This window comes from Podarcis raffonei, chromosome 2 (genome assembly GCF_027172205.1).
Source record: "Podarcis raffonei isolate rPodRaf1 chromosome 2, rPodRaf1.pri, whole genome shotgun sequence".
Lineage (NCBI taxonomy): Eukaryota > Metazoa > Chordata > Lepidosauria > Squamata > Lacertidae > Podarcis > Podarcis raffonei.
In genome coordinates this window covers 106,160,322-106,186,310 of record NC_070603.1, presented here as the reverse complement: position 1 = coordinate 106,186,310, position 25,989 = coordinate 106,160,322, and the positions used below count along the sequence as shown (strand labels likewise).

The following is a 25,989-nucleotide window of genomic DNA, read 5'->3' as shown; positions in this document are numbered from 1 at the left end:
AAACATCATAGGCAGAGTGTGAAGTTGCAGTTATCACAACCTCCCAATAACAACAACAACAAAAGGGGGAAAGAGGAAAGGAAAAAAATCTCTGCAATGTAGTTTGCATAACAGGCAAATCAAAGATAATCATGCAAATTAAGTGTGCTTTTGGAGCAGCATACTTCATTTGCCTAATTTCTGGAAAAGACTTAATCCCTTCTCCTACCAACCAACAATCTGAAACAGTGACAGGAGAAGCAAAAAGTGTTTGCCTGTTTGCATTGTTCAGGAAGCAAGGTTTTCTCAGAGAGCATTTATTTTAAGTATATATGCTGCCCATCAATAAATATTAGTTTTGGGGTGGTCAGTAAGGGTCCTTCTGTCCACTGCTCCTCTTTGCTCATCCCTAGAGGATCCCTATTACAACTATGGATGTATTTACTTTAGCAATGCGCTGGGCATTTCATGGAACACAGGAATAAAACCATCCCTACAGAATATCAGCTTGCCCTGATGGCATCCTTCTGTCTCGAGAGGCAATAGCATGCACCGCTGGGGGTGAAGTCAAATCACTGCAAGTACCAAATTGGCCTCCCTGGGGCGCAAGCCTGGGCAGTGTATAAGGAGGTCCTGGGATTCCCAGATTGTTAAGTTGTGGGTGAACATATCAGACAACACAGCAATTCTTCAAACAGCTCTTGTTTATTCACAGGCCAGAACAGAACTGAGCTGAAGGGTTCAGCCAGCCTGCATATATAGAGCTCCACTAGAACGCAACAGTAACCACTTTCTGTAACTATCCAATCACTGAATGTCACTTTCAAACCCTTATTTGCATATGTGGACCTGAGTGAAAACTATCTACAGTATCCCCCTGCTGGCCCAGGGTGAGAAATTCAGTACATAACACAGACGACAATACAGTACCAGCCTCACTTATGATGATGATGATGATGATGATGATGATGATGATAATAATAATAATAATAATAATAATAATAATAATTGTGATGGGATGATGAGCTGCTTGTGCATAAAGTCCTAGTCCCTCAGAGTTTGGCTAAGTCCACAAACCTCTGTCTGTGACGGAGCTCCTTAAGCATGGCTCCATCAGTCGCTCGTAGAATCGGACAGTGGGCGTTTACGGAACTTCTTCCAGCATAAAAGTTCCTTAACGGAAACGCATCTTCTGGACTCTCGGCGTGACAGTTTCCGGCGAGGAGTGGGTGTCCCTATGGGAGGTCCTGAAACCTCCCCGCTATTTTCGCTGGAAGTGTCTCTGAGCCCTCCCTCCGACTCACTTTCCCTTGGAGCTCTTCCCCTCCCCCTGCTGGTTCCCTCCTCAGCGGATAAGTCTCTCTCAGCCGCTGTGAGCCCTTTCACCTCCTGCTTCTCCGATGGCAGTTCCCTGACATCCACCTCCCCTCCAGGGCCCCCTTCACCACCTCCCCTTCCCTCCTCTGCGGGAGGCGAGGGAGCAAAACCCCTGAAAGAACCTCCCTCATCTTCCGAAGTTTCGAACACTTCCCTCCACCGGTTGCTGTTTCCGGTTTCTAAGTACTCCTCCTCATCGGAGTCTGTACCTTCTTCCAACTCCGATTCCCGGAATCCTTCCAGTTCCTCCTCCTCGTCGGTGGTGCCAAAGTACTCCCTCCGGAACCTCGCTACTGGCTGAGGTTTCCTGGGGAACCTTTGGTGGAACGTTTCGATCAAGATCTCGTCACTGACCTCCTCTGCCGTCACCCAGGTGTTTTCCGACTCCGGTTCCCCTTCCCACGCGACCAAATACTCCACCTGATTACCCTTCCACCTGGAGTCGATGATCTCCGCCACATGGTTGCTGCTTTCCCTTTCTTCTAAGACTGGCCCCCGTGTGGAGACCCCTTCACCTTCCCCCCTATATGGTGACAGTAATGACCTGTGGAATACTGGGTGCAGTTTCATGTGGTTCGGTAACCGGAGTCTGAAAGCCACTGGGTTGACCTGTTGAATGACCTCAAATGGTCCCAATCTTTTGGGTCTCAATTTCTTGCAACCCCCCTTGAACGGCAACCCTTGGGTTGACAGCCAGACCTGACTCCCCACCCTAATGGTTTCACCTTCCCTTCTGCTCTTGTCTGCCTGCCTCTTATATTCTTCTTTGGCCCTTTCTAAGTTGAGTTGGAGTTGACGATGGATCGCTTCCATTTCTTCTACAAAATGTTCGGCGGCCGGGACACTCCATCTCTCCCCTCCTCCCCCTGGAAACGCCCTGGGGTGGCACCCATAATTAGCCAAAAAGGGGCTCATCCCGGTGGACACATTCTCCGCATTATTGCAGGCAAATTCCCCTAGCGCCAACTTTTCGACCCAATCGTTCTCTCTGTCATTGACATAACACCTCAGGTATTGTTGGAGGATACCGTTTGCTCTCTCCGCCTGCCCATTGGTCTCAGGGTGCCTGGCAGTCGAAAAATTGACCTCTACGTGCAGTAAGCTCATAAGTTTCCTCCAGAACCTGGACGTGAACTGTTTCCCTCTGTCGGAGACCACCCTCAAGGGGGCGCCATGCAGCCTAAAAATATGTTCTACAAACAATTTCGCTGTCTCTTCCGCCGTGACTGCATGTGAGCAAGCTACAAAGTGGCCCATCTTAGTTAACAGGTCTACTACGACCAGTATGGCGGTTTTCCCCTGGGATTTCGGCAGATCAGTCATAAAATCTATCGATACCGCCTCCCACGGTCGTTCTGGTGTGGGTAACGGTTCTAATAACCCCGCCGGCGCCCGCCTTTCTCCCTTGGCTCTCTGGCATTGGTCACACCCTCTTACATACTCCCGTACATCCTCCCTCACCTTGGGCCACCAAAATTCCCTGGTCACCAACCACATGGTCTTGTGTTGCCCAAAATGCCCCGCTGTGGGGTTGTCGTGCAGCTGTTTGAGTACTCTCCCCCTCAATTCCCCTTCGGGTATATAAAGTGCCCCTTTGTAATACAATACCCCGTTTCTTTCTTCAAAACCTCCGGGGTCTTCTCCCTCTCTCCTTAAACCTCTGAGCTTATTCTGGGCATATTCATCATTCACCGTTCCCTCTACCAGTTCCCTTTGCCCCACCCAGGCCGCCCCACACACCCAGCGGTCCTCTGGGATGATATGTCTCTCTTCAGGTGCTCCCTCCCCCTCCAAATATTCAGGTTTGCGTGAGAGAGCGTCCGCTCTGACGTTTTCTGGACCTGGCACATAGCAAATTTCAAAATGGAATTTGGAGAACTCTTGGGCCCACCTCACTTGTCGTTGGTTGAGCACTCGTGCCGTTCTCCAATATTCCAAATTCTTGTGGTCCGTACACACTTGCACCTTATGCTGTGCACCAATTAGTAAATGTCTCCATCTCCGGAACGCTTCGTGAATGGCGAGTAGTTCTCGGTCATATACGGTGTAGTTCCCCTCGGATTTGTTTAGCTTACATGAAAAGAAGGCACACGGTCTCCACTCCGACTTATTCTTCCCCGGCTGAAGAAGCACCGCCCCCACCGCCCGGTCTGATGCATCAGTTTCCACTCTCATTGGTTTTTGTAAATCCACATGCAGGAGCTGTTCTTCCGAAGCGAATGCCCTTTTCAATTCCTCAAATGCTTGCTCCGCCTCCGCCGTCCAAACAAATTTCTTCTTGCTGCTGAGACAGTCCGTGATGGGAGCCGTTAAGTGGGCAAAGTTCTTGATGAACTTACGGTAAAAGTTCCCAAACCCTAAGAATCTTTGCACATCCTTTTTCGTTTTCGGGGTCTTCCATTCCAGCACCGCCTGGACCTTGCCTGGATCCATGGCTAATCCCTTGTCCGACAAGCGGTACCCCAGGAATTCCACCTCCTTGGTGTGAAACTGACACTTCTCCAATTTCACCCACAGCTGGTTTGCTTGCAGTTGGCTCAGCACTTCCGTCCCTGCTAGAAAGGCTTTTGCCCCTTCCGGCGCCTTTCCCTCTTTGCAGTGTTCCAGGCAATGTGCTGACCCAAAGGAGACCACTCTCTGATGCCAGCCCACTAGCGGATCATGCAACGCTAGCCAGCTCATTCCCAAAATAACGGGAGCCCCTCCCAGGGTGGCCACATTGAACGCTATCCTTTCGGTGTGCCTGGCCACCCTCATAACCATTGGGACGGTCTGAAGGCTAACTTCTCCTCCCAACAGCTCCCTCCCATCGATCGTGGTCACCTGCAGGGGGTTACTTAAAGGGAGTATCTGTATCTGGTGTTCAGCTGCAAACTCCTTACTCATAAAATTACAGGAGCTGCCTGAGTCCAATAGCGCCTTTGTCTTTAGTGGGTGTCCGTTTGCCAGCTCTAGCAACACCTCTATCACTAGGGCTGGTCTTGGAGGTTCCGGCGTGGGCACTTTTACTGCTCCTTGGCCTGGCTGCTGTGCCCTGACGGTGGCAGCCAGGCGTTGGCTTTTACTTGCTCCTGGACTCCCTCCTCCTTCCCCCCAACAGCTCCCGCCATCCCTTGCCATTCCTTTCTTTGCGGGCAGACTCTGGCAAAGTGACCTGGCTGCTGGCAGAGATAACATTTCTTGGTGCTCTTCCCCTCCTTCTTCCGCCCTTCACTGGGATTTGAAACTGCACGCGCGCGCGCTGTTCCAATTTCCATCGGCTCTTCTGGCGGGAAATTTGGCCCCGGAATCTCTGGAATGCGGAAATCCCTCCAACGCTCTCCTTTCCCTTCCCGCTTCTCCAAGGCTCTCGCCTCCTGGCGCGCTCCAATGGTCAGCGCTGATTTGGTCAGCTGGTCCATAGACTCTGCCCTGGGCGCCCGGGAAAGTTCGTCTTTCACCGCCGAAGAAAGCCCCTCTTCGAAAAGCATTTGAATGGGTTCCGCCGATAGGTCCCACCCCAATTTATGTATCAGCATGGTAAACTCAGTCCAGTACTCACGAACCGATCGGCTCCCCTGTTTACAAGCCATCAACTGTCTGCGCACCACTCCCTGCTCAATCTCGCTGGAAAACATCAAATCCATGGCGCGAAAAAACTTCCTCGTGTCCTTCAGCATTTCATTATTCCCTGCCATCAGGGGTCTAACCCAGTCTCTCGCCCCCCCTTCGAGATGGCCAACCACAAACGCCACTCGCGATTCCTCGTCGGGAAAGTCGTCAAACTGCAGATTGAGAGCATACTGCATCTCTGTCCTAAAGGCTTGATAGTTCCTGGGGTCCCCCCCAAACTTCTGCACCAATCCTGGCATCTTTCTTGCTAGTGGGGCGCCTTTTGCCTTTTCTGCATCCTGCGCCCTCCTTTCCTCTAGCCTCGCCGTTTGCAGCGCTAGCTGGACCTCCAACACCCGGTACCTTTCTTCCAGGCTTGGACCCTCTCCAGCTCCTCCTGCTCCCCCAGTTCCGGCTGGGTTGCTCATGATGCCTCTCTGCACAAGCTGCTTCCAGGGTCTGTCCGATTGCTGTGATGGGATGATGAGCTGCTTGTGCATAAAGTCCTAGTCCCTCAGAGTTTGGCTAAGTCCACAAACCTCTGTCTGTGACGGAGCTCCTTAAGCATGGCTCCATCAGTCGCTCGTAGAATCGGACAGTGGGCGTTTACGGAACTTCTTCCAGCATAAAAGTTCCTTAACGGAAACGCGTCTTCTGGACTCTCGGCGTGACAGTTTCCGGCGAGGAGTGGGTGTCCCTATGGGAGGTCCTGAAACCTCCCCGCTATTTTCGCTGGAAGTGTCTCTGAGCCCTCCCTCCGACTCACTTTCCCTTGGAGCTCTTCCCCTCCCCTGCTGGTTCCCTCCTCAGCGGATAAGTCTCTCTCAGCCTCTGTGAGCCCTTTCACCTCCTGTTTCTCCGATGGCAGTTCCCTGACAATAATAATAATATTTTATTTATATCCCGCCCTCCCCAGCCAAAGCCGGGCTCAGAGCGGCTAACAACAGTAAAAATAGCACAATTTACATAAAACCACAGTCAATTAATTGAAATACATTCTAAAATTAGTTCAGAATCAAATTAATGGCAACCATTGGGCTAGAGTTCTATGAAGATTACAGAAGGAGAGAGGGGGTCAGGCTGTGCCTTGGCCAAAGGCCTGGTGGACCAGCTCTGTCTTGCAGGCCCTGTGGAAAGATGTCAAGTCCTGCAGGGCCCCAGTCTCTTGTGACAGAGTGTTCCACCAGATCGGGGCCACGGCCGAAAAAGCCCTGGCTCTGGTTGAGGCCAGCCTAACCTCCCTGTCACCCAGGATCTCCAATATGTTTTTATTTGAAGACCATAAGGTCCTCCATGGGACATACCAGGAGAGGCGGTATGAGGGTCCTAGGCCGTATAGGGCTTTAAAGGTTAAAACCAGCACCTTAAACCTATGGTCCAAAGGAAAGCAGAGCAATATGTTTGGCACCAGCTTGGAAGGAGGTGTACAAGGTGCCATGCAACAGTCATAGGGATTGCCATGCAACACTATGAATTGTGTTTACTCCTTAGCTTTTCCTTATCCCGAAGATATCCCGCAAGGCAGCAGAGGTTTAGGACCAGAGTTTTCCTTCTCCTAGATGGGCTACCTTCTCAGGTTGACGAGCCCCATCTGCCCCTCACTTCCCTCTACAGCAAGTGCAGAATTCGCCTTCTTGACCATTGGACCCAGGCTTGGCCTTGTCCGCTCAATCTGCTACAGCTTGACTTTGCATGCAGAGGAAGTCCCTAACTCACCGAGGGTTTGAGACCCATGCTTTAAACGTATCTTGCATACGCACTCGCAGACTCCTCTCTGTCCTCCATGCAAACAAGCAAGCTCAAAGGCATGTTCTAGCCAGCAAAAACAACCAAGGTGGGTGCTACGCAGTCTGGGTGGGGATGAGTGTGGCTGATGTGTAGCTTGGGGAGGGGCTCAAGGGCCAGATACAGGCGCCAGTGGCCCTCAGCTCCCTCATCCTTGTGCTTAAGGCACAAAACCAGAATACGCGTACAAAAGAGGCGGCTGCTCAGCTTGCAGAAGATGAGCTTGAGCTTCGACATGGATAATTCTGGATGGGATCCAAAGCAATTAAGTTTATTAATGGCTCAGGCTGTCTAGCTGCTTTTGATGGGCCTAGAGTGCATCCTTCACTCAAGAAAGGCATATTGGGGTGCGAGAAACTCCCCGCTTGCCTGCTGCCTTCAAGGCCCCCTAAGTTGTGAAATGTCAGAGTGCGCCTTTTATATGATATTTGAATTGACTTAAGCTGAGGTGGTACTTCCACAATGGCGTGAAGGAGCTTGCTGTTCCCACGGTAACGAAGAGTTTCTCCTGTCCCCGGGCGGTTTGGTAGCTAAGATACCTGCAACCGCTAGGCTCTCCCCTCCTTTTCAGCCCTTCCACCCTAGGTTGGCTGAAGTGTTTGCGCAAGAGGGGAGGCCATTGCTTTCTAAAGGGAATGGGCCTGGGTGAAGGGCAAGGCAGCACTTGTGCTGTTGACACAGCTTTTGGATGCTTCAATAAGGAAATAACTCTTATTTGCATGCCACTGAGAGTCCAAACAAACAGTACAAAGCTCTCCATCCATCCAGGACCAATCACAGGCAGGGTCGCCCATTTCCATGGGGAACGAAAAGAGGGACCACAAACTGCTGGCCACAGCTCCTTTGCTCTCCCAACACCTGAGTTCCAACAAACAGAGGAGGCTAAGGACAGGCTGGTAAGCAGAAAGACCGTCTCAGAGTCGCCTTTCTATTATACAGTATTTCAATTTCAGTTCAAGCAAAGGGGGCTGTTGGAGGTGGGGCATGGGCATAGCCAGGATTTATTTTAGGCTTTAAGTTGAATGGGGGGGGGGGCAAAACTGAGTTTACTGCGATGCAATTGGTCAGTTGGTTAAGTATTTTTATTTATTTACTTGATTTAGAGAGGCAGCTGCACCCCCCCCCGACTACGTCTATAGCTGGGGAGAAGGATAAAAACCTTGAGGTTGTGATACAAAGGCGACATTCCTGTGCCACCCAGGAGTAGCAAAACTTTCCTTGCATTGCACCTCTGAAAGTGTGTTCAAGGACCATCGGAGGAGAAAACAGAGCACCAAGTGCTGTTTGATTGGCTATCCAAACAATTGGGTGGAACTTTTGCAACGCTGCTAAGCTTTTAAAAAAAGAAATTGGGCTGTCTTTTAACTGGATTGAACACATTTCAGGATTTTTAAGGACTGGGTAAATCAGGGGTCAGCAAACTTTTTCAGCAGGGGGCCAGTCCACTGTCCCTCAGACCTTGTGGGGGGCCGGACTATATTTTGAAAATAAAATAAAATGAACGAATTCCTATTCCCACAAATAACCCAGAGATGCATTTTAAATAAAAGCACACATTCTACTATGTATAAACACCAGGCAGGCCCCACAAATAACTGAGAGATGCATTTTAAATAAAAGCACACATTGTACTCATGTAAAAACACTCTGATTCCTGGACCGTCCACGGGCCGGATTTAGAAGGCGATTAAGCCGGATGCAGCCCCCGGGCCTTAATTTAACATGAGGTAAATTAATTGAGGATAAGGCTATCTGTGGCTGCTAGGCCTGATGGCTATGCTGTGCCTCCACCCTGAGAGGCAGTAATATTGCTCCTGACAGGAAGGGAGGGTGCTATTGTGCTTAGGTCTTGCTAGAGGGCTTCCCACCAACATCCGGATGGCCCCTGTGAGTGTAGGCTTAGGCCCTTTACTTTGCCAGAGAATTGCTTACCCGCGTCCCCAGGACCGAGAAGAGAATAAAAAATTCCAGGAAAGTTTCTTCTTTGGAGAAAAGAGTTTTATTGCAAATCTGTGCACAGAGACAGTCAGCAGAATATAGTTTCTGAAATCTGACTGTGTTGTTACCATGTTCAGCAAGCATTTTTATACCTGAAAGCATTCACCCTCCTCCCATACCTCCCCCCAAAACTTCCCCAATCAGCTTGGCAAGTTTTCAACTCATTCCCTTTTAGGGCATATCAATATTTGCTGGCTAAGGCTGCTAGCTAAGCACTTCCTCTGCTGGTTAAGCATTTTCTCTGCTCAGTAAGCACCCCCTCCCACCTTCTTGTACACGTGTCTTTCTTTTGCTAGCTAAGCATTCCCTTCGTATCTCTTCTTATCTTGCATTACTTAAAGCAGAAGTAAAGCAGGAAACATCTTGCTAGTGGTTTTTAGTTGACAGCAGTTTTTGGCTAGGCAGGAAACGACCTTCTGACCTGTAGCTAGCATCAGCAGTTTCAGATAGCTGGTTAGACAGGAAACGGTCTCCTGACCTGTCTGATTTAGGCTTTGCAAATAACTGCATTTTTGAGTTTGAGCTTGTGTAGCCATCCTAGCAGAGTGCCGGAATTTACTATGTGTAGATAATATTAATGATTAACCGTTCCCCTCTCCCTTCATGAGAACGGGGGGCTAGAGCGGCGGGGCCCCTCTTAGGTTCTCAACCATTGGGACGAAGCCTCATGGAGATCTTGCATTTAGTAGGGCTGCAATGTTGAATCATTAGTTGGTTAGATCAATCAAGTTAAAAGCATTTACTTGACTGAAAATATGCCCCTGATTAATCGAGGGGGCCTCATCTTACATTCTTAGATTGCAAGTGAACAGGGCTGCCAACTTGAATAAAATATCACCGCCACCACCCCGCTTAATCCATCACAAGACACGGAACATACAGACCATTTGAACAGCAATGCCCATCAACTTGGGGGGGCTCGCCTCCTCAAATATTTTATTGGGGAGGGTCAAAGGGACTTTGGCTCCTAGGAGTGGGCTCCTATGCAAGTGATGTGCGCAGCAGATTTTAAATCTATCTATCTAGCTATTAGAATTTATAAAATCAGCAGTTGGCAAGCACCGCCTTAAAAGACACTTTCCGTTTTCTTTCTCTGTTTGTTGCACTGGTATGTTCTAGAATGTTCTATCAGGGTATCTCTTATGCCACCCACGAGTCTCACATTCTGCTAGTGTAGCAGAGTTTCTACCATATCCTATAGCCCAGGGGTGGGAAATCTGTCTCTCCCCCCCCCCTCAGCACTTGTGGACAGCCTTCTGGTGGGGGGCACATGTCAATAGTGGTGATTACTAGAGAGAGAGAAACTGGGTAGCACAATTAATGTGGCCCAAACAAAGAATTGTTCTATAAAAGCCATATGACCAATATATTCATTTCTATTCATTATAAGCACTTTTTTGGGGGGGGACCCCAATGATTTATATTTGTGCCTATTTCACATAATCCTAGCTTATAGGCGCTTTGAGTCATTTTTTATTTTTGCTTGCCCTTTGTATCTAGGATGCGCTTGGTTAGAAATTCACAGTCACTGCGATAAATACTGGTGCCATTCACGGAACAATGGCAACGGTGGCACCTGATCAGCACAGATATTCTTCAAAGCAGCACCCACCAGCTACACCAGCTTTGGGAATATTGTGGCTGCTTTGGAACGCTGGAAAAAGATAACGGGTGTCTCTGTTGTGAGAAGGAAACAAATTACTGTACGCTTATCGGTGGATGTCACCTGCTGGCAGGAACGAGATAGGCAGATCAAAAAAAAAGAAAAGAAAAAAGGAGAAGTTCATTGGGCTCTGAGCTGGCAGGCAAGGTTGGCAGCTATCAGGAAAGTAAGAAAGTTTCAATGTTCTGGGACATATGAGGCAGGTCCAATGTTGCTGGGTGTCACTGGTTTCCAGGCACCACTCACCTGGGCTCCTAAAAGCTATCGGCGTGTGGCAGCAGCCACACCTCGGGAACGGCTTTGACTGGCCCACTAAACCAGGTGAGAGTAGCTGATGGGTCTCAAACCCTCGGTGAGTTTCGGACTTCCCCTGCATGTGGAGACAGGCTCTGGCAGATGGAGCAGACAAGACCAATAGTGGATCCAATGGTCAAGAAGGCAGTTTCCGCACATGCTGCAGCATAGCTGCCAACTTTTCCCTTTTCTTGCGAGGAATTCTATTCGGAATAAGGGAATTTCCCTCAAAAAAAAAAAAGGGAAACGTTGACAGCTATGTGCTGTAGAGGGAAGTGAGAAGCAGACAGGGCTCATCAACTTGGGAAGGTAGCCCACCTAGGAGAAGGAAAACTCTGGTCCTAAACCTCCGCTGCCTTGTGGGACATCTTCAGAAGAAGAAAAGGCTCAGGAGTAAACTCTACACAAACCTGGAGTAGAGTCCCTAAGACATGGGGAGGCAAACTAAGGCCTGGGGGCTGGATCTGGCCCAATTGCCTTCTAAATCCAGCCTGTGGACAGTCCAGGAACCAGTGTTTTTACATGAGTAGAATGTGTGCTTTTATTTAAACTGCATCTCTGGGTTATTTGTGGGGCCTGCCTGGTGTTTTTACATGAGTAGAATGTGTGCTTTTATTTAAAATGCATGGCTGGGTTATTTGTGGGGCATAGGAATCCGTTCATTTCTCTCCCCCCCCCCCAATATTGTCTGCCCCCCCAAGGTCTGAGGGACAGTGGATCGGCCCCCTGCTGAAAAAGTTTGCTGACCCCTGCCCTAAGATGTTTGGATGGCGCCTTGTGCACCTCCTTCCGGCAACTATTGCAGCCAAGCTGGTGAAAAACGTATTGCTTTGCTTTCCTTTGGACCACATCAGTGAGGCCGAGAAGGGGGGGTGGTCTTGTCATCTGAGCAGCCCAGGACCTGCATACACATTGCCTCCCAGGCCTGCATTCCAACGTCACTTCAGTGCTGCTAATGCAGCTGTTTGGCTTCAGCCCCAGAGGCGCACTCTATTCTCTCTTGAGGCAGACGGATGCCAACAATTTTGATGCACAGACTCTGCACCCACCCACCACAGTAGATGAGAGATTCAGAACAGCTTTGCTTTAATAATAATAATAATAATAATAATAATAATAATAATAATAATGAAATATACTCAGAGTCGCAAAGTGATTTCATGCTCTTTATTCAGCTCATAGTGGTGAGGAGGAATGAATGAATGTCCCCTCAAGGTATCTGCTTTATATACATTATTTACACAATGGGCTGCACATGATTGGCTAATTCCGGAATTCTACTGTAAGCCAATCAGGTTGTGGATTCACTTCTATCTGGAGCATGATTGGGTGGTTCCTGCCAACCAATCATACTGCTGCATTGTTCTAGGACCAATCAGACTGCTGCATTCTGAATCCTATTGTTCTAGGACCAATCAGACTGCTGCCTTTTGGATCCTATTGTTCTAGGACCAATCAGACTGCTGCAGTTTGGATCCTATTCAACTCAGTACATAACAAATAATAATAATTTTTATTTATACCCCGCCCTCCCCAGCCAAGGCCGGGCTCACGGCGGCTAACAAGCAATAATAAAAACAAATTGAATGAATACAACTTAAAAACAAGATTAAAATACATCATTAAAATATTGAAACATTAAAATATTAAAATGCAGTCTCATCACAGGAGGTGAAGGAAAAAGAAAGACGGGGAGGGAATCAAATTGGCTCCAAGCCAAAGGCCAGGTGGAACAACTCTGTCTTACAGGCACTGTGGAAAGAAATCAGATCCTGCAGGGCCCTGGTCTCATGAGACAGAGCGTTCCACCAGGCCGGAGCCAGTGTTGAGAAGGCCCTGGCTCTGGTTGAAGCCAATCTAACTTCTTTAGGGCCCGGGACCACTAGGGTGTTGCTATTTATGGACCTTGAGGCTCTCCGTGGGGCATACCGGGAGAGGCGGTCCCGTAGGTACGAGGGTCCTAGGCCGCGAAGGGCTTTAAAGGTCAAAAGCAGCACCTTAAATCTGACCCTGTACTCTACCGGGAGCCAGTGCAGCTGGAAAAGCACTGGGTGAATATGCTCCCATGGCAGAGACCCCGTGAGGAGCCTCGCTGCAGCATTCTGCACCCGCTGGAGTTTCTGGGACAGCTTCAGGGGCAGCCCCACATAGAGCGAATTACAGTAGTCAAGCCTGGAGGTGACTGTCGCATGGATCACTGTGGCCAGGTCAGGGCAGGAAAGGTAAGGGACCAACTGCTTGATGCGGCAAAGGTGGAAAGTTTTGCAGAACTGGTTTCCTTTGGGAGAGAGTATTGGAGCCTTCTGGTTTGTTTGTTAGCACCGGCTCATTTTCAGGTTGAGAAGTAATCACTGCAGGCTTCAGGGATTCCAGCAAGCTCCATACACGCTTGCTGCTTCTGTCCAGCCTTTGTGGAAAACTAAGACAGGGGGCGGCGGGTGTGGGGGACTCCCTGGTCCTGAATGGGGTAACTGTGCCCCTGAAGAACCACGTGCGCAGCCTGGGAGTCATTTTGGACTCACAGCTGTCCATGGAGGCGCAGGTTAATTCTGTGTCCAGGGCAGCTGTCTACCAGCTCCATCTGGTACGCAGGCTGAGACCCTACCTGCCCGCAGACTGTCTCGCCAGAGTGGTGCATGCCTAGTTATCTCCCACTTGGACTACTGCAATGCGCTCTACATGGGGCTACCTTTGAAGGTGACTCGTGGCAGCTAGACTGGTGATTGGGAGCGGCCACCGGGACCATATAACACTGGTCCTGAGAGATCTGCATTGGCTCCCAGTACATTTCCGAGCACAATTCAAAGTGTTGGTGCTGACCTTTAAAGCCCTAAACGGCCTCGGTCCTGTATACCTGAAGCAGTGTCTCCACTCCACTCCCACTACCAAGAAGGCCCTCTGCCTTGTTCCCTGTAACCTCACTACTTGCAGTGAGGGGACCGCCAGAAGGCCCTTGGCACTGGACCTCAGTGTTTGGGCTGAACGATGGGGGTGGAGATGCTCCTTCAGATATTCTGGGCCGAGGCCAGCAGTGCTGTTTTAGAAGATTTACACCCCACTTTTCAGCTAGAATCCTTAAAGAAGCTAGAAAGATCTATAAAACACAACAGAGATGCCCCAAGAACCACATATTCTCTTATGTACAAACTAAAACAACCAGCCCCGCAGAACCAGCAGTGCCACAACAATTCTACAGCCCCACAATCTTTCCAAAAATACATATGCATATTTGCATAAGCAGCATTAATCTGCCTGATTTCTTTGAGTCGTGGGATCTGTGAAACAATTGAGAGTTCTTTGTTTTGGAAACTGGATATTTTTAGACCTTCCTTTTAATCTCTGTCTTCCCACACACTTGGTTCCCCTCCAGTTATCCGAGTGCACACACTCCTGGCCTTGAAAGGACGATGACTAACTGCACATCACTGCCTCCCCTTTTCTTTTCTGTGGATCCCCGTATAAAAATAAAAAAGGTAAACATAAATACTGGGGATTGCATCCGACGTTAGACCCACTGAATATAATAGACACAATCAACTTAGGTTAATTAATTTCATCGGGTCTGCTCATGCCATGCAGTTAAAGGGCTTTCATACCACTTTAAACAGTCTGGGAAATGTAGTTTTTTAGGGGTGTTGAGAATTGTTAGAAGCTTCCTGTTCCCCTTTCAGAGATCCAATTGTCAGAGCTGCCTGGGAAGAAGGATTGATTGGTTAAACCACTTCTGGGAGGGGAACAGGAGTCTCCTCTGAGCACCCTTAAACTACAGCTCCCAGAATTCTTTGCAGGAAGCCACAACTGTTTAAAGCGGTATCATAGTTGTGAATGTGGACCAGGAGTCCCCTTGGTACAGTTTCAGCTCAATGGCCACCTTCCCGTTCTTTTCCTATAACATGTAGATTTGATGAAGCAGCTTCTGTTGTGACAGGAAATGGACACGGACAGTTTAGCCGCAAGCCTCCAGCTCATCACCGAGCAAAGGAACAAGGAAGCACCGCCTGAGGTATGAGCAAAACCCACACATTTCCTTGTCAAACCCTCGTTTCATCAATGCTCCATGTGGGCTGACTATTATTAATCACCACCTGCTTTTCAGAGGGCAAAGGGCCTGTTTCAAAACATCCTCAGGAGAAACTTGCGGAAGTGGTGTCTCTCATTTTGCAGATAAAGGAGATGGAGTTTACACACAAGAGACCTAGAGCAGGAATTGGGCCTTGCATATCTCAGTCGCAAAACTGAGGTCCACTCTTAGTTTGCACGTGCTGAGTGCAAAGAGGGGTTTGCACCACAGCTGGGGTCTAGACCAAACAACTGCATTGGATGAAATAGCACTAACTTGGGCAAAATGACCCCTTATACTTGAAACCTTACATAAGCACTAGCTAGATTAGCAAGTTACAGAAAGGTAGCCGTGTTGGTCTGCCATAGTCAAAACAAAAAAAATTTTTTCTTCCAGTAGCACCTTAAAGACCAAAGTTGGTCTTTAAGGTGCTACTGGAAGAAAAAAAAAATTTTGTTTTGACTATGGCAGACCAACACGGCTACCTTTCTGTAACTGGAACTATGGAAGGCACCACATTGAGCCGCATGAAATGGAAGTCCATCAACCTCACCAAGAAACTTGCACAGGTACAGACTGATATCTTCTTTCTTACTAAATGCAAGAACCTGGACATTATACCCAAGGGTCTTAGAATTAAGAACCCTCTACAATCCACGTATCCCACTGAATATGCAAGTACTTAGTTGGTCTTTAAGGTGCTACTGGAAGAAAAAAAATTTTTTGTTTAGATTAGCAAGGAAATTCATCCAGGTACGGAGACTCAGTGTGTCTAAATGGGAAGGAGAAGCAGGCTAGGAGTGGAGTGCAGTAGTCTTGTTCATGGTCTGTATTTTTTAAGCTCAGTGGCAAAGAACCTTTCTTAGAGAGCTTCTGCCAGTCAGAGTTTACCGTACTGGGTTGGTTGAACCAACGGTTTGACAGCGCAAGGCAGATTCATATGATATGAGCTGGTTGCACACAGACACACAACCCTCCAAGTGTACAAGGAGTAAGGGTGTTGTCTGTGGGCTGCAAAAGAGAGCTCTATGCATGGGAGGCTTTCTCCAGCTGCCAACTCTGACATCATTCCCAGCTAGGTAGGGGGGTTGCTGTTTGATTTTATGAAGTGTTATCAAGCCATGTTGGAGTGGATTGTTTTATGGGGAAGGAAAACATACAATAAATGCAAAAGCATACAGTGGTACCTCGGGTTACATACGCTTCATGTTACATATGCTTCAGGTTACAGACTCCGCTAACCCAGAAATAGTACCTCAGGTTAAGAACTTTGCTTCAGGATGAGAACAGAAATCGTGCTCCGGCGGCACAGCAGCAGCAGGAGGCCCCATTAGCTAAAGTGGTGCTTCAGGTTAAGAACAGTTTCAGGTTAAGTATGGACCTCTGGAACAAATTAAGTACTTAACCTGAGGTACCACTGTATGTGGTTTTGTATTTGATGTATATCAGCTGTACATTGTGCATCGCCTTGAGATTATTTACGGAATGTGATGAATTAATCACAATTAATTGTTTTTATCGCCAATAATGCCACATGTGAATGTTTGGTCAACCAAGCTGGAAGTGTGAATGGGTCCAGGCTGGCAAGCAAATTCTCTTGGCAGCCATTGTTAGTCCAAATGCACACCAGAAGCAGGCCTGAGAAGGGAGATGCAGCTGGATAGGACAGGCTACCCAAATAATAAAATTGCTCTTGACAAATAGGTGATGAGGTTGAATGACAGAATGATAGAATTAAAATAACTATATGTACACAATGAAGTGGAGAGGACAAACCAAAGCAATGGCTTTTTATAAAACCTGACACCAGTTCTCCACAGTGCTGCTCCTGGGAATGACATATTGACTCAAATAATGTTTGCCACACAGGTTTCCTCCTACCTAATGGAGCTATTGCTAAATAGCCATATTTTCTTCCGGTTGCCTAATTATTATAATTACCACAGCGTTATAATTGTTCTGATTATGATCATCACAAGTGCGTGTCAGGGTTCAGGGTGTCCTATGATTCTTGTCTTGTGTTCTCTGATGTGCAGGACTTTGTTGGGTGTTGTGTATGCGCTACAGATGTTCAGCTGAGCTGTCAGGCTCACCGCAGGAAACAATTGTGTAGCGGAGGTAGCTTTTACTTACAATACACAAGCACATACACAATATACGTGCACTATTTACAGTTGCTACAAGAAGTTCCACTTTTTGAGCCTGGAGAGGATGCCAGCTTATTAAGTCCATGCTGAGACAGAGTTGGCATAGCAAGTGCAAAATAATAATAATAATAATAATAATAATAATAATAATAATAATAATAATAATAATAATAATTTATTATTTATACCCCGCCCATCTGGCTGAGTTTCCCCAGCCACTCTGGGCGGCTCCCAATCAAGTGTTAAAAACAGTACAGCGTTACATATTAAAAACTTCCCTGAACAGGGCTGCCTTAAGATGTCTTCTGAATGTCAGGTAGTTGTTTATCTCTTTGACATCTGATGGGATGCAGTGGCTAACAAAGTCCTGCAACTGCCAAGAGTTCTTCGAGTCCAAGAAGCCTTGCAAGTCGTCCATTTTCTCTCAGACAAGCTCTTCTCAAAGTCTTACACATTTTCACATCTTTCCAAGAGTTTCCAGTCTCCCAACAGATTATCCTGTACTCCACAACAATGAATGCTGTAATTTGAGTCCTTATCTACCCAGTGCTATGTGCTATTTTATCCAGCAACTCAGATAAGACAGTCACAAGATGTCTGCAGCTGTACTGTGGGAGGGGGAAAACACCATTTCTGCAGACTGGGGGAGAATTAACCATTTTTTCACTTTCCTTAACAGTCATGAGTATGTACAGTCATACCTCTGGTTGCGAACGCTGCGGGTTGCGGGTTTTCGGGTTGCGGACACGCCAAACCTGGAAATACTGGAACGGGTTACTTCTGGGTTTCGGCGCTCGCCCATGCGCAGAAGCACTAAATCACGCTTTGCACATGCGCAGAAGCGCCAAATCGCGTCATGCGCATGCGCAGACGCAGCGCTGCAGGTTGCAAACGTGCCTCCCACACGGATGTTGAATTAAGCCAAAAGTCAGAGGAATTGGCCACCCTCCAGGTGCCCGGCTTGAATCCTTGTTGACCTCCCTGTCAGCGACTCCCGGCAAGATCAGGCGAGGTCTCAATCGGCGATCCTTCTCAACGTGAAGAAGAACACACCACTCCTCCCCCTCCATTCCCAGGGAGGGGAAAGAGACAGACAGAAATGTATTTACATGCCTTTATTTCTGTCCTTCCAGCAGTCCAGAGAAAACGTGACTGCACTCTCTCATCACCAACAGCAGAGAGTGAAAACTCCTCCCATGTACTTCCAGTACAGGGTCATGTGACACTCTGAGCTAACATCCGATGCTCAGTGCACTGAATAGACTGTCCCTTTGTTCCCACGGTACAGTCCCATAACGTCAACATCCTGTTTGGCTTTCCAGCCATCTGGAGCACTCAGCTGCATTGCTCCTTTTTCGTAACAGTTCGCAACCCAAGGTTACACTTAATATCCCTTGTACAGGCCTCCCATTCTTCTGTGATCACTCGTAGCTGAGTAAGATTGTCTTCCATAAACACGGTTTTAACAATGACTCCATAAGTGACTGTGGAGGCCAATTCTGGATCCACACGTCCTTGCACAGTGGGGACATTGGTTTCCGGGCGGGAGTTGATAATCCAGTCAGGGAAAAAGGGAGGCAGACTATGTTTAGGGCGCCTTTTCTAGCCCCTCCCCCTTTTCGGGGTGAGCAGAGTGGATCCTAAAAAGGGCTTCTCAGTCATGGATACAGCTGCCAAGCTGCTCAACTGCCTCGTTCCTTGAGTCAGAACGACTGAATCTGTATCCACCGCCCATGTGCCGGTTCATGACTAGGGTCTTCCAGATTTCACGATCCTGCCCCTGTTACCATTTGTCGATCGCCATGGGCCTCTGGAAGACACCTGTGCGTGAATTTGTTTTATGTGTGTAGATCAGTGCACGCTGACCAATGCACAGTCTTCGCAGTAGGGCTCTGTTCTGATGGCGTGAAGTAGTCACAACAAACCGATAGATTCCTATCTGCTGCAGCCTTCATCCGCCTTCACAGCCGTTGTAACATACTGCTTGTTATCATCCGCCCGTTCTGCCGTTGAGGACTTCTTGGATCATTCTTTGTCTAGCTCCTTCCCTTTGACCTTACTGCCTTGGGTGACCCTGCTGGGAGTACGAGATTCCCAATGGCTTCGCTCACAAGGGTCATAGGAACATGCAAGCCCACTCAACACAACAAGGTGATGATCCAGTGAGTGGGGGTATTCACTGTGTCACCCTTGTACTGGTGCCTTATGCTGGGAGTTGTGTTGCCCTGGCATAAGACAGGGTTGTCATACGTCTGGACATAGCTGGGTGAAATTTTCAAAAATCAGTTAAAATGTCTGGGGAAAACCCAGGCAATATGGCAGCTCATATCGGAAGTGTCCGGATTTTCACTTCTTGAAATATGGCAGTCCTGCCATAAGATACTTAAGTTGTGCATCTACAGTGGTACAATTATACGAGACCCAAAATGGTGTGACCAGATGGCTTAACATCCTGCTCATCATTCCAGGATCAGGACTCTGAGACACAACAACAGCCATCTTGATGAGACCATAGGGCCAGGGTGCAAGGGTGCAATTGCACTCCTATTACAGTTGTACCTTGGATATCAAACGCCCTGGAATTCAGACATTTTGGGTCCCAAACGCCACAGACCCAGAAGTGATTGTTCCGGTTTGCAAATGTTCTTTTGGAACCCGAACCTTTGACGGGGCTTTTGCGGGTTCTGATTGGCTGCAGGAGCTTCCTGCAGGCAACCTGAAGCCGCGATTTGGTTTTCGAATGTTTTGGAAGTTGAACGGACTTCCAGAACTGATTCCGTTCGACTTCCAAGGTACGACTGTACATTGAAAGTCTCAGTGGAATCAGTAAATGAGTTTAGGTTTAGAGCAGAGAGTTGAATAGAGACAAAGGTACACCATGATCAATAGCTCACACCCAGTACTGATTCAGGACTTTGAGCTAACAATCATTTCTTGTTCAGTGTTACTAATTCCCAGCAACCCCTCTCCCAAATTGTTTTCCCTTGTCAGCTACCTCCCATATTCCTCAGCCTTGTAGCAGATCCCCCCCCCCAAATCATGGGAACTGTAGTTTCCCCCAAGAGCTACAATTCCCATCACCCAAAACAAATTACAGCTCCCAAGATTCTTGGAGAAGTCAGGTGCTTTAAATGTGTGTTGGATGTGCTTTAAATGTATGGCATGGACCTGCCATTGGTTAATTGGAAAAGTAGCAGTATTATTTGTTGGCTTTGAGAAGTTATGTTTCCCCTCCTCATCCTGGCTTCTTGTATTAAGACTTCTTATTTTGCCTTTAGTTGGGCCCTGTACCTCATTCTGAAGGCACCTCAAAATACGATGAAGATTTTTTCTCTGGGCTAAGCCCAGAAGAGAAGGACTGTCTAGAGAACTTGCTGCAGACAATTGACTCCTTGGATGAGGATCTTTTAGATGATGAAGAAGAAGAAGCAAAAGAAGAAGAAGATGAAGTTAGTCATCAGGAACTGGCAGAACCACTAGGTGAGATGAAACCATTAACAAAGATTTGTGGATGTCTTCTAGAAATGTGGAACTACAACTCCCATCAACCCTAGCAAACATAGCCAATGGCCAGGAATTATGGGAGCTGTAGTTCAGCAACATCTGGAGGACCAAAGGCTCCCCAGCCCTGATCTACAGCACACAGGCCAGCTGGCTGGTGTAGCGAGGTCCATTCTCATGTGGCTTCCTGCAGCTGTGATTTGGCTGGTGGTTTTCATTTAACACATTAAAATCAACATTTTCTTACTTCTCTACCCCCACATCCCATGCTCACTGATGCCTACAGTCCTTTCTGTCGCTTGCCTGTGTAAGGGGGTATATTTCTCCTCCTCTACTGCCTCCTAGGCCCCCAGCAGCACACTGCCTTCCAGTCAAACTAGTGGGAATGACGTTTTTGGCATTCCATGCCTAATCTTTAATCCTTAGCACTTAGAATGGTAACTGCTAACAGGCAACTGCCAACTTCAGCCCACATACACAGTAGATGGGTGCATCTCTGTCGCACACACATGGCCCCAAACATGGATCTTTCCCCACTAAATCAGCTTTCCCCAGCCTGCTGTCCTCCACATGTTTTGAACTACAACTCCCATCATCCCCAGCAAGTCAAGTGGCAATGGGCAGTGATGATGGGAATTGTAGTCCCAAACTTTTGGAGGGTACCAGTTTTGGGAATCCTGCTTTAGATCTGAAATCCAGTCATCATTGCCCCTCTGCTTTCTGCCTTCATGCTTGATGTGCTTACTGTGGGAACCATGGGTGTAGCATTCGCATAGCCGCAGCAAATGCATTTGCCACAACCGTTTCGTTGAGGTGGACCATATCTGGCTGGGCTAGAAGGGAGAGAGTTCTTAAGGAAGCCTCCAACCTCTTTCCTTAGAATCATAGAATTGTGGAGTTGGAAGGAATCCACAAGGTTGATCTAGCAGTGCAGGAATCTCAGCTGAAGCATTTGTGACTTTCTGCAGTCAACTTTCCTCACTCACGTTGATTGTGTGTGCAGGTGCTGAGGACCAATGCAAGGACAGTGTTGACTCCAGGGTGCTTCAAAGTACGTCTGTGGAGGCAGCCTCAGCCAAGCCCAGTTCTCCTCGCCCTGCCCTTTCCAAGATTAAAATGACCAAGTCCTTTTCGGAGGAATCAGCTGACATCACTCTGAGAAGGAGCAGGCCCAACCCTTCTCCTCCCAGAGGGCCTCGTAGATTGGCGGAATCTCACCCTGCTTACTTCAGGAAGTTTGACACAATAATGAGGTCAGGAGTCAACGTCCAAGAGCTTCGTTCTCGCTTCCTCCACCACCGTGACATCTCCACTGCTGTCAGAGGGCCAACAGAGGGTGCTGTGGGAACAGATAAGCAGCCGTTGCCATTGCCTGGAGGCCAGAGGTCCCCTAGGGATGAAGCCCTGCAGAAGTTGGGCCTCTTCCAGAGAATTTCTAGCGTTCCGAACATGAAAAGTCCTCTGGTGCCCATGGTGGGCCAGCATGCCCAGGATTCACAGGCTGAAAGTCTGAACCACACGGGAATGGCAGGCTCCATCAGCACCATGGAAAAGCCTGTGAAATATTGCACACACCCCAATCTCTGAGAGGTGAGAGACTCCAAGCGTTCCAGCCCTGACCCAGGTTTTGGTTTCCTTGGAATGAAGGCCAGTGGAGACTGGTGTCTTAGGATGTATGGTTTTATTTGCACATATATACAACCTAAGCATAGGATGGAGGGACTCACAGCATTAACACTCCAACAGATCTTGCTTCCCCATTAGGTTTCCAGAGAAGACCCAAAGTGACCAGTTTGGGCCCCACACACAGAGCAAGACGTGTCTCTGTCTCTCCAGCTTCCAGCCTCAGATAAAACTCACCCACCAGAACCAACTCCCCTGGCTTATCGCTCCCCTTCCTAGGACGACATGGCATGCAGCCAGGTCAGGTGGGAAATGGCCCACCCATTTGTATCTATGGCAGCCTCTTAGGACATGTAAATGACGGTGCTTCAGGGCTGGATTAGGACCTTTAGAGGCCCTGGACACTTAAAAGGTTTTGGTGCCCCCTTATATATCTAATTCAAAACATAAACAATGATAAAACCGTAAAATTAAGTTTTATTTTTTGAAATGAAATGAAGCCTACAGTAATATGGAAAACAATGTTTATTTTTGTATACTTCCACTTTATTTATATTTGGAAAAAATTCTCCTGTGTTTTCTAATGCAAAGTGTTTGATCAGATCTTCATTCAACAATCATTAATCTCTATTTTTACTATGTTGTTATTATTTTTTATTATTGTATATACATAGATATGTATTTTTTTCAATTATTTTGGAGGCTTTTTTTGTGGACAAATTTGGTCCATGGTAAATCCAGCAATGGGAAATTTCCATGGTGCCCCTTTTCCCTTGATTCCCTAAACACATGTGTATTTTGCTTAATGGTGAATCCAGCCCTGCGGGTGCTTAACAGTCCAGCCAAGGCCATTATGTTGTCTGACCAGTTCAGCGGCCTCTTCTACTAGATTCTAAACCACCCCAGTGACAGAATCTTTGGTTCAGAAGAGACTCTCGACTATCCCGAAGACTGACCCCCTACAGACCTACAGCAATAACAATGGCTACTGTTCAAGTACAGGTACTTTCTTAGGTGTGGTTGGGCCAAAAGGCAGGTTGCAGAAAGAAAATGGACCTGCAGAGTTCTGTGCATGGTGCCCCAAGAGGCTCTTTGCAAACGCCGTCCATTACCTGAGAAAACAAAGTGTCAAAGAGAAACTTCCAAGTTGCATCTGCATACCCTGAACTGCCTCCTTCTGCAAGACAGCCTGTAATTAGTGCAGAGAGGCAACTCAGTAAGCAAGACACAATGTATGATAACACATTTGATATTTTTAGCCTTTCTCATCCTTAAGGAGCTACTCCCTGATAGTCCGTCGAGGTGGGCTGTGTGAAAGTGTTGGATTTCATTGCTAGACTTCACGATGCCTGACATGTTTAGTGTTGATTTTTGTTCTGTTTTCATTTTGCATGTGCTCTTACCCATCTGCCGTTGGTTAGCCTTCCAGTCCAGAGATTTGTGTACAGTTTGTTTTCCTTCTTCTTGTTGTGGAATAATAAAATCTGCAATCATTGTGGCCAAAGATTTATCTTTTGATTTGTTCTTATGTGGAGATTGTATTTGGCGGAAGGGATTCTCTAGCATTAATTGGTACATGTGGGTGGCAGAAATCAGAAGTAAAGGAAAATGTCCCTAGTCCAGTGCTTTTATTTATAATTAAACACACAAGAGACAGAAATTAGCCTTGCTAATATAAAGATATTAAGGTTTTTCTTTACTTCTGCTTTTTGTCTTATGAGGGACCCACATGTTGTAATTAGTGCTAGAGATAAAGGTAAAGGGACCCCTGACCATTAGGTCCATTTGTGGCCAACTCTGGGGTTGCGGCGCTCATCTCACTTTATTGGCCGAGGGAGCCGGTGTACAGCTTCCGGGTCATGTGGCCGGCATGACTAAGCCGCTTCTGGCAAACCAGAGCAGCGCACGGAAATGCCGTTTACCTTCCCGCTGGAGCGGTACCTATTTATCTACTTGCACTGGCGTGCTTTCGAACTGCTAGGTTGGCAGGAGCAGGGACCGAGCAACGGGAGCTTACCCCGTCGCAGGGATTCAAACTGCCGACCTTCTGATCAGCAAGTCCTAGGCTCTGTGGTTTAACCCACAGCGCCACCCGCATCCCTTAGTGCTAGAGATACATCCATGTAATTTATAATTTTTACATGTTCAAAAGGAATTATGGAATTGTAGAGTTGGAAGAGACCTTGAGGGTCACACAGTCCAACCACCTGCATTGCAGGAATCTCAGCTAAAGCATCCATGACAGATAGCCATCCAACCTCTGCTTAAAAACCTCCAAGAAAGAAGAGTCCAACATCTTTCAGGGATATCCGTTCCACTGTCAAATACCTCTTACCACCAGAAAGTTTTTCCTGATGTTAAGTTGGAATCTCCTTTTTTTGTAATTTGAATCCCTTGGTTTGGGTCCTACCTTCCAGAGCAGGAGACAACAAGCTTGCTCCATCGTCCACGTGACAAACCTTTAGATAATTGAAGATGCAGAGCACAATATTTATGTATTCAATATAGTCTTACTCCAAGCAATCTTTGGTGCAATTTGATTATCTTTTTGTCACCTAGCAAGTCTAACCCAATTAACTTCCCAATTTGTTTGTTTCATTTATTTTATTTTTATTTTTTTATTTATAATATTTTAATGAAAGTTTTCTTGGTTTACAAAGGTATGCGCAATGTCTCATTTTTCAAGTTGCATTTTCCATAGGTCAGTTTCATTTGCCCTTCATTCAAAAAGCTCAGGGGTGGAATAAATTGTCCTCCCTGCCCCCCCATTTTACCCTCACAACAACTCTGTGAGATGAGATAAGCTGGATGATGTGCATGTTCACTTACTGCAGCCTTTGTCTGCGTGAAACCTTCGCCATTTTATCTTAATAGTGTAATCCTGTGCATATTTGCTCAAAGGTAATTCCCACCATGTTTAGGACTGCAGCCTGAGAGTACAAACAGCAGACACTTTTCCTCTCCTCCACACTTTTATTTAATGTGCAGCAGCAAAAGAACTCTGGTGAACCCAAACACTTTCTCACTTCAGTGGTCTAATTTTTGCATATCAGTGGTACCTTGGTTTGCAACCATTTTGAATTACAACCATGGCAAACATGGAAGTGTGTGTCCCTTTTTTTGGATTTCAACTCAATTTTTTTGGTGAAAATGTGCCTTGGGTTACAACCTGTTTTGGTTTACAACCGGACCTCCGGAACGGATTGTGGTTGTAAACCAAGGTACCGTTGTAACTTAAAACCATAGTTCAAAATAAACTATAGGTACTTACTGACTTGTGGGATGTGGGTGGCGCTGTGGGTTAAACCACGGAGCCTAGGACTTGCCGATCAGAAGGTTGGCGGTTCAAATCCCCACGACGGGGTGAGCTCCCGTTGCTCAGGCCCAGCTCCTGCCCACCTGTCAACGTTCACTCACTTTATACAGGGTAAGGAGTGGCAATTCTACAGTAAAGTCAGTAAGTAAAAAAGGTAAAGGGACCCCTGACCATTAGGTCCAGTTGCGGACGACTCTGGGGTTGCGGTGCTCATCTCTCTTTATTGACCAAGGGAGCTGGTGCACAGCTTCTGTGTCATGCGGCCAGCATGACTAAGCCGCTTCTGGCAAACCAGAGCAGCGCATGGAAACACCGTTTACCTTCCTGTCGGAGCGGTACCTATTTATCTACTTGCACTTCGTGCTTTCAAACCGCTAGGTTGGCAGGAAAAGGGACCAAGCAACGGGAGCTCACCCTGTTGCGGGGATTCGAACCGCCGACCTTCTGATCGGCAAGCCCTAGGTTAAATTCCACTGCATTGTTGCATCTAACATGTTGCTTAGGCTGTACAACTGTTGCGACTTCAAAGCTGGAAATTATCCCATGCAAACAAAAAGGGCAAACAGAACAAAAAGGTCTCATGTCACCGTAAAGGCCAGATTGTTTATAATGATGTAAGCTTTTGTGAACTAGAGTTCACATTATCAAATGCATG

At 47.4% G+C, this 25,989-nt stretch overlaps 1 protein-coding gene across 2 annotated transcripts; it reads left to right on the top strand.

Moving 5' to 3' along the window:
* Positions 1 to 6,962: 6,962 nt before the first annotated feature.
* LOC128408572 (uncharacterized) lies at positions 6,963 to 22,057 on the top strand. 2 transcript variants are annotated; one of them, XM_053378514.1, is made up of 4 exons: positions 6,963 to 7,628; positions 14,587 to 14,690; positions 20,173 to 20,374; positions 21,399 to 22,057. In XM_053378514.1, exons 2-4 carry the CDS (start codon positions 14,619 to 14,621, stop codon positions 21,980 to 21,982), a joined length of 858 nt encoding a protein of 285 aa, XP_053234489.1. In that variant the 5' UTR covers positions 6,963 to 7,628; positions 14,587 to 14,618; the 3' UTR covers positions 21,983 to 22,057. The 2 variants fall into 2 exon arrangements, with proteins under 2 accessions (XP_053234489.1, XP_053234487.1); XM_053378512.1 differs by lacking the exon at positions 6,963 to 7,628 and adding an exon at positions 10,126 to 10,714.
* The last annotated feature ends 3,932 nt before the right edge of the window (positions 22,058 to 25,989 follow it).